This window comes from Eubalaena glacialis, chromosome 20 (assembly GCF_028564815.1).
Source record: "Eubalaena glacialis isolate mEubGla1 chromosome 20, mEubGla1.1.hap2.+ XY, whole genome shotgun sequence".
Classification (NCBI taxonomy): Eukaryota; Metazoa; Chordata; class Mammalia; order Artiodactyla; family Balaenidae; genus Eubalaena; species Eubalaena glacialis.
Window position 1 is genome coordinate 18463561 of NC_083735.1, and position 13178 is coordinate 18476738.

General features: G+C 38.5%; 1 protein-coding gene across 3 annotated transcripts in view; it reads left to right on the plus strand.

Annotated features, from left to right (window-relative positions):
• The window catches only part of MTMR7 (myotubularin related protein 7), a 93935-nt gene extending 87568 nt beyond the window's left edge, over window positions 1–6367 (plus strand). For all 3 annotated transcript variants that reach the window (XM_061177592.1, XM_061177594.1, XM_061177593.1), the window contains 4 exons: window positions 1227–1427; window positions 3036–3176; window positions 4496–4622; window positions 5335–6367. In XM_061177592.1, coding sequence (XP_061033575.1) covers window positions 1227–1427; window positions 3036–3176; window positions 4496–4622; window positions 5335–5697 — 832 coding nt within the window. In that variant the 3' untranslated portion in view covers window positions 5698–6367. The remainder of the gene's footprint in view (window positions 1–1226; window positions 1428–3035; window positions 3177–4495; window positions 4623–5334) is intronic.
• The last annotated feature ends 6811 nt before the right edge of the window (window positions 6368–13178 follow it).

Genomic DNA, 13178 nt, shown 5'->3' on the forward strand with positions numbered 1-13178 from the left:
CCTAAATTAAATTCTGAATTTATGGAGCTGCCCATATTTATTTTTGTAAGTTTTTGCATTTAGAATTAGTTGAGCATTTATTATGTGGTTTTCTGGAATTCTGTTTTTATAATTGATTATCTTTCCCGGAAAGCACAGTGATTCGATTTTACAAATGAGAAAATTAAAGCCCCCAAACAATTAAGTAACCTTAAGATCAATTGTTATTTTCAGTTTTGGGGGTTCCACCGACTGTCTGCTAGGCACTTAGGATCTCTGAGGTAGAGGATCTGTGGCAGAAAGAATATAGAAATGGCTGATAAATATGTGTCCTGTGAGGAAAGAACATATTGGGCAACCCCTTTTTAAAGCGACCAAAGGTGAGTGGGACTAAACCTTCTGAGAGGTTTCCACGCAGTTTCTAATGTTTCCACCCTGGAAAAAACTACTAAACCGATCCTTGCTCATTCCTATTCCTCAAGTTGATTATCCATGTCTGAGAAGGTGAGGTTCTATATTGTTATTCTGTATTTGATGGCACCCAAATCACCCTTTTGGATTCTTTCTAAAATTCACATAATAGTGTAAAGGACGAGGCAGTCTTCGTTTAAAAATCAATACAAACATGAGGGAGGAGATTCCTGATGTACTCTTGAGAACAATGATACGAGAGATATAAAGGTATATGGGAATCTGTGGTCACGTGGAAATAAATTGACAAGTTGTAACACTGGTCTAGAAATGGAAATACCCCTAGAAACTTGGGGAGCCAGTTTTTTAAAGCTGTCTCTCTTCCTCTTTTCTTCCCAACAAAACCATGCAAAAATGAAAAACACTGAAGTTGCTTAGGCATTTCTTCCCATTCTCCCCCTGGTCACTAATTAAAGTGGAAGATTTATTTCAGAAGTTCTGATGTACTTCGCACGTTTGAATGAAAGGTTGCTCTCTCCATGGAAAGACTCCTTGAATTCTATCTCTAGCACTAACACTTTTCTTTTGTAATTATAACGTCAACATGTCCCTTCTCTGCCCAGACCTTCACTACAAAGTTTCTCTTGACATTAGAATTTAAAAAGTTATGTTTTTCCACTTCTTCTGCATTCTAGGTTTATAAGATAAGATCTGCTTAGGAACTAGGGTTGCTTCTATGATTGTTTTTGCATTTATAGCTTTCGAGTTAAAAAAACAACAAAAAAAAGAAACCCCCAAAAACCTTGCCGTAATGTCTCTCATACTGTGTTTTATAGATATGGCAACCTAGATGGTGATCCCAGAGAAATCTCTCCAGTTATTGACCAGTTCATTGAGTGCGTCTGGCAGTTAATGGAACAGTTTCCCTGTGCCTTTGAGTTTAATGAGAGGTTTTTGATTCATATTCAACACCACATCTATTCCTGCCAGTTTGGAAACTTCCTATGTAACAGCCAGAAGGAGAGACAAGAACTCAAGTAAGTGTTTCAGTGTTTAATTTTTATCGAAAGATTTTGTGACTGAGAATTTCACATGGCCTTTCACAGTTCTGAAGACTGTTTTAGCCACACATCTATACTGACAGAGTAAAGTTATTTTCTTTTTCCTGACATCACTTTAACAGTTTAATACCATCAGCTGACAAAGATAGGTACAAGTCCATTTTGCCCAGTTCCTGCCTAATGTCCACAGACAGGTAGGTAGACTTCATGTACTGATAATGGAAAGGAAGCTTCTTGGAGTCAGAGAAAGCGATTTTTGCATTTAAGAGGAAAGAGTTAGACATCTTTGGCGGATATACTGTCATAAGAATTGCAATTACAGTAGCCCCCCTTATCCATGGTTTCGATTTCCATAATTTCAGTTATCCAAGGTCAACTGTGGTCCGAAAATATTAAATGGAAAATTCCAGAAAAAAAATGATTCATAGGTTTTAAATGGTGGGCCATTCTGAGTAGCACAATGAAATCTTGTGCGGCCCCTCTCCATCCTGCCCGGGACCGCCTGTTACGTAGTAGCTGTCTTGGTTATCTGATTGACTGTCGAGGTTAACACAATGCTTGTGTTCAAGTAACCCCTATTTTACTTAATAATGGCCCCAAAGTTCAAGAGTAGTGATGCTGGCATTTTGGATATTCTTATTATGCCTAATTTATAAATGAAACTTTATCATAGGTATGTATGTATAGGAAAACACAGTATACCCAGGGTTCAGTACTGTCCACAGTTTCAGGCATCCACTGGGGGTCTTGGAACATATATCCCATGGATAAAGGTGGACTACTGTATAACTGGGAAAGTAAATTAGAAACTCAGGTCACTCTGTTATTCAGATTAAAACTGGATTGCTTTTATTGAGGGAAAAAGTAGATGAAACGTGGACTTTTTATAAAGTCAGAAACTTAACACAAAGTGACTTAAGAACTGCAAATGAAAGAACATTTTTGAAATTTTTATAAAATGTTTTTAAGTGTGGTATATATAATATCGGATTTAATTTTGGAAATGATCAGTTCAAATAAAATAGACTCTACTAGTTTATAGAGCCTGAATGGAAAGAAAATGACTTTTTCCAGTAGGTACTAGTTTATGTTTTCTCCAAGGAACTTTAATTCCAATAAATCGTAATGATTTAAAAGTAGCAGAGTACATCCTTTAAGCTCACCTGTTTTCCTAGATAGTTTTGTGATTTGTTGGGCTAGATTAGCAAAAGGGACAAATGTCATAGGAATTCAGTGAGAATGAAATGAGAGAAAATATGTGAAGCATTTAAATAGTACCTGGCAAATGATAAAAATCCAATGACTATATGGGGAAAAATTCCAAAAAAATTCTTGTGGTTTTATTTTACGCTCAGAGGGATTAAGCATCTTGCTGAGGCCAGTACGGAGAGCAGCGGAGTCGAGACTGTTGCAGAGCTCTCCTGCTGTACCATGAAGACACAGATTGCAAATGTCCCTGCTAGAGAACAGGGACACCTGATGTTCAGATAACAGTTTTTGATCCCTTTCCAGCTTTACTATTACATGTCTGCTGTTCGTAAGAATGAAGATACGCTGTATTCAGGCTTATTTTCTTTATGACAGAATTCAAGAAAGAACCTACTCTCTGTGGGCTCACCTGTGGAAGAATCGGGGGGACTACCTGAACCCTCTATTTAGAGGTGATCCCAGTCAGACCCAGGGAACCCTCCGTCTCCCCACGACGCCATGCAACTTCATGTACAAGTAGGTAAACCTCTAGGACCTTAACAAGTATGGTTAGGAACTTAGGTTCTGGCACTGTTTACCATTTGGAAGTTGAAGTGTATGAGCATCAAGGCTTTTTTGGATGCAAACACACTGAAGGAAGATGCGTAAATATCTCATCTGGCATTTTTGCCAGTGTCTCCTCTCCCTCTCTTTTTCCCCCTAAATGTGGAATTCTCTTTAGAAGTCAATGTTTTGTAGTAATGATATCCTAAAAATGTAAGTTCCAGTCTATCTAAAAGGGAGGGAGGGAGGACCTTAGAAGTTAAATGTGGAATCACAGGTTTAGGTAGTGATCATGACACAGCTTACCTTCAGAAATGCTGTGGCTTTGGTTCCCGACTACTGCGAGAGAGTGAATATCGCAATAACGAGTCACATCAATTTTTTAGTTTCCCAGTGCATATAAAAGTTATGTTTACACTATACTGTAGTCTATTAAGTGTGCAATAGCATTACATCTAAAAAACAATGTAACCATGTTATATACCTTAATTTAAAAACACTTTATTGCTAAAAAATGCTAACAATCATCTGAGCCTTCAGTGAGTAGTAGTAGTAACATCAAAGATCACTGATCACCATAGCAAACAAAATAATAATGAAAAGTCTTGAAATATTCTGAGAATTACCCAGATGTGACACAGAGACACACAATGAGCAAATGCTGTTAGAGAAATTGTGCTGATAGACTTGCTTGACACAAGGTTGCCACAAACCTCCAATTCGTAAAAAACGCCATCTCCACAAACCACAGTAAAGCAAAGTGCACCTGTATTCTCATTTGCATTCCAGTATGCTTTACTGTGTAGGATACAAAAGGGAGGATTTATTGCAAATGTAAATTTTTGGTGGTTGTGATAAAAAACGAGCGAAAACCCTCAAAGTTAAAAGACTCCCTTTGTGGCTGAAGGATTCTGCATGTTAATACAAACATTTTTCAAGTTGACTTGCAAACTAACAGCCATTTTCTTAAGCCGAAAAAAGAAAGAAAATGGCAACATGTACTACCTTTAGTCTATTTTAGAAAAATATGTTATGTGCCTACTAATTCAGTACCATCTATACAAGTAGACTCTTCATGAATTTATCCTCCCCAAAAGAAGTCTACTGATTCAAGAAAATGAAATGAACATGAAATTAGTGCCTTAAGTAAGTGGCTTTTCTGAGCCTGTGCTTTGCATTTGGTTATTATCAGGACGGTGGGACTGTGGTTTGAAAGATTCCTTAGAAGACCTGAGGATGTGGATGTACAGATTGTGACCTGGTGTTTCACGAAGTGCTGCTGTCCTCTCTAGGTTTTGGAGTGGAATGTATAACCGCTTTGAAAAGGGGCTGCAGCCCCGACAGTCGGTCACAGATTACCTTATGGCTGTGAAGGAGGAAACCCAGCAGCTGGAGGAAGAACTCGAGGCCCTAGAAGAAGTAAGACACACTTGCTCTTGTTAACCTTATTTTGTGATGATCACTGCTCTGGGAAAGCCTCTCATGACTCGGGATGTGTGAAATGTAGCAACAGAGCCATTTCACGTGTTTAGCCGGTGGGTAACAAGAAACACAGCCCCCACCAGGTGAGCACTTACCTAGGCACTTAATACGTTTCAGACATCAGGCTTGGCTCGCTTCCTTGGTTTGCTTCGGGGATGATGAAAATATTAGGGAACTAGATGGTAGTGAATGGTTGTGTACCCTTGTGAATATACTAAAAACCACTGAATTGTACACTTTAAGAGGGTGAGCTACTTATATCTTAATTTAAAAAATTAGATAATGAACACCTCACTCCTAATTTTAAAAAAGTGTATTTTGAGTTCACAGGATGAAAATCATTATGTAAAACCAGACAGGTACAGAAAGAAGGATGCCAGGTGCTCTACCTATGCTACGTTTTCTGCATTTTATAGAAAACCTGTGCTAAGGCAGTGCCATCCTTACATTAGAGATGAGGAAAGCAAGCCTCACAGAATCTAATTATTCTGTCCAAAGTCATGAAGTCTAGTTTTCAACCCAAGTCCGTCTAAATCCCATGTTCTTAACATTATACCCAGCTGGAAGGTAACAAATACCTTTAGGCATGCATATACAAAAAAGATACATGATTTATGATCGTTCCCTGAAATTGTTGTTTCTTTTTTAGAGGCTGGAAAGAATTCAGAAAGTCCAGTTAAATCGCACTCAAGTGAAGAGTAAGCAAAGTGAACCCAGCAAACACTCAGGGTTTTCTACCTCAGACAACAGCACAGCCAACACTCCCCAGGATTACAGCGGGAATATGAAATCATTTCCATCCAGGAGCCCTTCACAAGGCGATGAAGATTCTGCTTTGATTCTAACCCAGGACAATTTGAAAAGCTCGGACCCAGATCTGTCAGCCAACAGTGACCAAGAGTCCGGGGTAGAAGATCTGAGCTGCCGCTCCCCCAGCGGGGGGGAGTGCGTGCCGGGTGAGGACAGCGGCAAGGACCGCGATTCCGACGAGGCCGTGTTTCTCACGGCCTGAAGGTCCCCCGTGGGGTTGCCAAGTAAAGGACGCACACAAACACGCTCCAGAAATAAGGGAACAGTGCAATTTCAAATGACAGAGTAGCCCAGCAAATGATACAGGTCCTTGAGAATTATAAAATGTAGCAGTGAAAAGAAAAAAGCCCAGCTTGTAGTTCCTTCAGGTGTTGAAGAACAGGAAGTAGCCATTTCTTTTATCAAACAAGTATAAGGAAAATGATTCCCCATTTTGAAAATCATTCATTCTAGACTGTGGAAGAAGTTTTATTCACTACAGAGCAATGACCTCTACCATCACCTGAGGTTATCAGTTCAAATCTTCCTTGATAGCCTGCAGCTGGTCAGAAAGTGCCCTGACCTCTTTCCTTCACACTGATCACTTCAGTCTTTCCCCTTATTTCACTTCCAGATGCATATTTTGTTTCCTAAAATATTTTATGTTACCTTCCTTCCTGACTCTGTTATCAGTATTTCTAATAATGGAACACATTATGGTTAGTAGACATATTTCTGTAACTGATGAGCTCTGTAACTGCGCTTAAGCTTATCTTTCAGGTTTACTGTTCACTTTAACTTTTCCTTAGGTAATATATTTTAAATCGTTATAATAATTTCGTTGCCTTTTTCTGGAATTTCATATTGCTCCTTATTTAAAAAACACTAAGACTTACAACACACTCACTCTTCTCTAACACCAGTGTACCACCTAATAAAGTAGAAACAACATTTACTCTCTGGTTCTTAAATATGAATCTGGATCGTATTAACTTTTTGAATAACAACCTTTGATTACTACTCCCGAGACTATATCACCAGGACAGCGTGGGTCAACCACCAGCCTGATCCCTGAAGTATGACTGTATAAAGTCACGGGGCACCATTTCAATGAGAGAAGATGGCACGTAAGAACTAGAGAATTTGGTTTTCATGTCCGTTTACCACGTGGAGTAAGTTCTGTCATTTGTTACCTTAGGAACCGTGTGACTGGTTAGTATTGTTTGATCGACGTTCTGCCTGCAGAGCCCACACAGCTGTCTCAGCCAGCAGCCCGTTCATCGACAGGGTCCGGTCGGTCAGTGGTGCAGTCTGACCAGAGAATGCGACAGGGCGCAGGTTTGCCTAGCTCGGGCTCCCGAGGGGACGTGCTGCTGGCCCTGGAGTCCAGTCTGCCCACGCCCAGGCAGAAGAGCTGAGCCATGGCGCCACTGCTGCAGACTGTGGCTCCCGGCCCCTACTGACCAGAAAGCCTGTGCAGGAAGATTTGGGAGCTGCCTGAAATGGGCCTTCTCAGTCCTCCCCAGGCAGGAGACAGAGAGCCCCACCCACTGCAGAGCGTGGCCCCAGCCCCACCTGATAGGGAGGGGTGGCGAGAACACCTGGAAGCTGCATACCCCAGCAGCGCTCGAGCTGAGAAGCGGGTGGGCAGAGCTGACTGCCCTGAGAGCAAAGCCAGTGGCCCTGTTTGGCCAGGGAACCTGGGGCACAGGTTGACTTGAGACCACAAACAAACAGCGTTAGTGACCTTCGAGCTGCTTCTCCCACGGTGCCTGAGCAGGGAACCTCATATGTAGCCCCACTTATTGCTGAAAACACGCATCAGCATCAGCCCGCCTGACCAGGGAGCTTTACCAGAACACACGGGAAAGTGCATAACCCATCCAACAGCCCCGTTTACAGTGGCAGTTGAACAGAGAGCACAGCCTGTGACTTTCCCTGTCTGCAGAGCAAGACTGGTGGCCTGCACCTTCAGTGCACACCCCTGCCTGATTCAGGTCCCCAAACAATGAGCTGTGCAGGCCTTGTGTCCCATCCTGCTGCACCACCAGGGCAGGGAAGCTAATTTCAAAGCCCCACCTAATGCTGAGTATAGTATCCAGTCCCAACTGTCTAGTAACATCACAGAATCCAGGCAACCATGAAGCCCATCCTACAGCCTCACTTGGGTGGGTGGGGAACCAAGCCAGCAGTCCTACCCAGCTATCTCAGCCAATGACCCCCCCCTCCCCTCCCCTCCCCCTCAGTGCTCAAACAGATGCCTTGCCCCAAAATAGACCACCTAAGTACATAAAGCAAAAACTAGCAGAGCTAAAAGGAGAAATAAGAGCAATAAAATAATAGTTGGGGACTTTAATACCCCACTCTAGACAATGGATAGATCATCCACGGAGAGAATCAATAAGGAAACAGCAAATTTGAACCACACTATATACCAAATGTACTAACAGACATATACAGAACATTCTGTTCATCAACAGCAGAATACACATTCTTCTCAAGTGCACATGAACATTTTCTAGGATACACCATATGTTAGGCCACAGAACAAGCCAGTAAATTCAAGAAGATTGAAATCATACCAGGTATCTTTTCTGACCACAATGGTATGAAACTAGAAATCAATAACAAGAGGAAAACTGGAAAAGTCACAAACATATGGAATTAAAACTCTCCTAAACAACCAATGGATCAAAGAAGAAATTAAAGGGGATAGAAAGAGTATCTTGAGACAAACGAAAATGGAAACACAACAAAACTTATGGGATGCATCAAAAGCAATTCTAAGAGGGAAGTTCACAGCAATAAATGCATACATTAAGAAGCAAGAAAGATCCCATATAAACATCCTAACTCTACGCCTTAGGGAACTAGAAAAAGAAGAGCTGAGCCTAAAGTTAGCAGAAGGAACTAGCAAAGATTAGAGCAGAAATAAATGAAATAGAGAACAGGAAAACAACAGAGAAGATTAACCAAACTAAGAGTTGGTTCTTTGAAAAGGTAAACCAAGGAAAAAAGAAAGGACCCAAATCAACAAAATTGTAAATGAAAAAAGAGACATTACAACTGATAGCACAGAAATAAAGAATTGTAAGAGGCTACTATGAAAAACTATATGCCAACAAACTGGAAACCCTAGAAGAAATGCAAAATTCTTAGAAACATACTATCAAGAGTGAATCAGGACAAAATAGAAAGTCTGAATAGACCAATTACTAGTAAAGAGATTGAATTAGTAATCAAAAATCTCTCACAGAGGAAAAGCCCAGGACCAGAGGGCTTCAACTGGTGAATTTCACAAAACATCTTAAGAAAAATTAATGCCAGTCTTTCCCAAAAAATAGAAGAGGAGGGAACACTCCCAAAACTCATTTTATGAGGTGATAAGACATCACCCTGATAGCAAAGCTGCAAAAGAACATTACCAAAAAAGGAAACTACAGACCAATATCCCTGATGAATAGAGATGTAAAAATTAGCAATAAAATACTAGCAAATTGAAATCAGCAGCACATTAAAAGGATCATTCACCATGATCAACTGGGATTTATACCTGGCATGCAAGGATGGTTCAACATACACAAATCAATGTGATAAATCATATTAATCAAATGAAGGAAAAAAACATCATCTGATTAGATGCAGAAAAAGCATTTGACAAAGTTCAATATTCATTCATGATAAAAACTCTCAACAAATTAGGTATACAAGGGATGTACTTCAACATAATAAAGGCCAAAAGGGATAAGCCCACAGCTAATATCATACTCACTGTTGAAAGGCTGAAAGCTTTTCCACTAAGATCAGGAACAAGATAAGGGTGCCCACTCTGACCACTTCTACTCAACAAAGACCACAAAGTAGACCAAAGTAGAAGGAAAAGAAACAAAAGGTATCAGAATGGGAAAGGATGAAGTAAAACTGTCTCTATATGTAGATGACATGTTTTTATACATAGAAAATTCTAAAGACTCCACGAAAAAAATCTGTTAGATCTAATCAACAAATTCAGTGAAGTTGTAGGATACAAAAGTAACATAAAAAGTCAATGGCATTTCTATAAACTAACAATGAAATTATCTGAAAAAGAAATAAAATGATCCCATTTACAACAGCATCCAAAACAATAAAATACTTAGGAATAAACCTAACCAAGGAGGTGAAACATCTCCACTCTGAAAACTACAAGACACTGATGAAAGAAATCGAAGAAGACATAAATAAATGGAAAGGCATCCTGTGTTCTTGGATTGGAAGAATATTGTTAAAATGATCATACTACCAAAAGCCATTTATATATTCAGTGCAATTCCCATCAAGATTCCAGTGGCATTTTTTAAAGTAGTAAAAACAATCCTAAAATTTATATGGAACCACAAAAGACACGGAATAACCAAAGCAATACTGAGAAAGGAGAACAAAGCGGGAGGCATCACACTTCCCGATTTCAAGCTATCCTATAAAGCTATAGTAATCAAAACAGTATGGTACTGGTATAAAAACAAATAGATCAGTGGAACAAAATTATGAGCCCAGAAATGAACCCAAGCATATATGGTCAACTAATATGTGACAAGGGAACCAAGAATACTCAGTGGAGAAAAGACGGTCTCTTCCATAAATGGTGCTGCAAAAATTGGATAGTCATATGTAAAAGAATGAAACGACCACTGTCTTATACCACTCCCCAAAATGAACTCAAAATGATTAAGACTTAAATGTACAACCTGAAACCATGAAACTCCTAGAAGAAAACAGAAAAAAGGCTCACTGGCATGTGTCCTGGCAGTGATTTTTGGATATGACATCTAAAGCACAAGCAACAAAATAAAAAATAAGTAAGTAGAACTACATCACACTAAAAAGCTTCTGCACAGCCAAAGACTAATTGACAAAGTGAAAAGACAACCTATGGAATGGAAAAACATATTTGCAAACCACATATCTGACAAATGGTTAATATTCAAACTATATAAAGAACTCATACAATTCTACAGCAAAAAAAAAAACAACAAAAAAACATTCCAATTAAAAAATGGGTAAAAGACTTAGGTAGACATTTTTCTCAAAGAAGATATATAAAAGGGTCAACCGGTATATGGAAAGATGCCCAGCATCACTGGTCATTAGGGAAATGCAAACCAAAACCAAACCATAATGAGATATCACCTCACATATGGTAGGATGGCCAACATCAAGAAGAAAAGCAATACGAAATGCTGGTGATAATGTGAATTTAAGAGAACTCTTGTGTACCGTTAATGGGATCATAAACTGGTACAGCTACTATGGAAAACAGTATGGAGGACCCTCAAAAAATTAAAAATAAAACTACCATATGATCCAGAAATTCTACTTGTGGGAATACAAAGGAAATGAAAACACTAATTCGAAAAGGTAATCTGTACCCCTTCATGTTCATAGCAGCATTATTTAAAATAGCCAAGACATGGAAACAACCTAACTGTCCACCAGCAGATGAATGAATAAAGAAGCACACACACCATGGAATAGTATTCAGACATAAAAAATGAGGAAATTCTGCCTTTTGCGACAATATGAATGGACCTTGAGGGCATTATGCTAAGTGATGTAAGTCAGAGAAAAACAAATACTGTATGATTTCACTTATATGTGTAATCTAAAACAAACAAATGAACAAACCAAAGTTAGAGAAAAAGAGATCAGATTTGTGGTTAACCTGAGGTGGAGGTGGGGTTGGGTAATTGGAGAAAGGTGGTCAAAAGGTACAAACTTTCTGTAGCAGGGAATACCTTGTTAATGATACTTAGGATAAGTTGTAATGGCTTTTGCATTTTTATAACATAACTCACTTCATACCACTCTTGTAGTTGATTATCAACTCTTAGAAACTTCTTTGCCTCATGTTGAGGATGAGACTTTAATTTCTTCCATTTGGCAGTATACATCTACAAAAATAAATAACAAATTTTTAAAAAATGACACAGTAACTATACCAAACAGAACTATGCATTTACTTTGAAAAGCAAATACTATAAATCTTTGATATTTTAAAATTTAGTTCTTTAATGTGATGTCTTCCACATCAGACATAAAACTTTTTTTCAGCCCCACACCAAATATTTTACAAAACATAATTTAAGCATATGTTCATTTAGACTACTTATAAGTTAACCTAACACTGAAATTTATTAAAAAAAGGTTACCTTTATTGCTTATTAAAACTTTATTGTGCTGGACAGAGCCTTAAAAGAGCATGGCCAATCCAACAAGGCTAAAATCTCTAACAGTACATTCTCATTTTAAATCAAACATCAATCAAGGAAGTTTTATTTAGAGCAGTTGGTTTAAACCAATGTAAAACTGACTCAAGACAGATTACTTCCCAACTAGTAATATTTACAGCTCAAGTGATTTTCTGGAAAATTTAATAATATGAAGTAGGTAAGCATTTTGATTATGACTCAGCAATCAACAAAGGACCTTTTTTAGAATAAAGGAAGGTGAAGAGAAGGGAAACCCTGGCATAGGTTTTTATTCTTTAAGAGCACATGATTAGTTTACTTTCTTTCCCTAAAAATGAATCTGAGCTGTCCTTCAATTTAAGCACATATGAATTATGATCACTTACCTGTCAATCTCTATTTCAAAATAAATTTCCTAGTCTAGAATTATTCCTAGAAAATCTTCCAACTTTGAAACATTATGTTTAGCATGTATCGCATTTACTTAGAAAACTTTCTTCTAGTTTTGAGATGTTAGCCTTTAAATTTCTACCCATGACAAACCCCTACTCCGAATAATCTAATAACTCCTAAGCTTTTCTCTACTATTGTGACTTCCATCTAGTTTTCTATTATGTGTTAAAGTAAAATCAGAATCTCTGCTTTGGCAGGCTTTTTTTTTTTTCTTCCTCTGGCACTGTTTCTCCAATATAGCCAATTTTAAGAAGAAAATAATATAGCCATAAAATTATAGAAAAGTCACTAAAAATTTTATTGTAGTAACAGAATCAAAATTCATACATATTCAAATGCAGACTATTGTCCATCCTGGATGACTTATATGACCTATTATCTGAACTGATTTGTCGGTTAAATGTAGGTAATGATGATCAGACTCCTCTTATTAATGACTGGGTTGTAAGGAGGTTATCCAAAAAATTAATTTTAAAAGGAGAAACCAAGGTATGTTAACTGGTACAGAATGAAACTGGGATAGTTCAAGTTTAAAGAATAAAAAACATTGAGATGAATTACTTATGTGATTATGTAGAAGAGATCTACTATATAAGAAAATGACTTTTTTTTTTTTTTCAGTGGAGGAAAAGGTGGATAAGTACCTAAACACCTAGACCATGTTTGAGTCATCGTTGTATAGTATTTCCACAGTGCCTCATTCTTAGTAGGGGCTTAATAAAATTAGTAGATCAAATGAATTAATGGCTGTGGTCTGCTGGCCTCTTGTTCTGGGCTCTGCCTGGTTTCTCAGAAAGCTTCCTGATTGTTGGCAGAAGATTGGGACTACCGTGTCCTCCATTGTGGTGATTGCTGGGAAAGCTGAAGCTTCTGTGACCACTACAGTAAGGAAAGGTTCCTGAATACCCAGAAGACTCTGCCACAAATTTGAGACACTTACCTCAGTTATCTCATCTACACATCCGGAATAATAATACCTTCCTCGTCTGGTCATTTTGAAGATTAAATGGCATGCCCTTAGCAC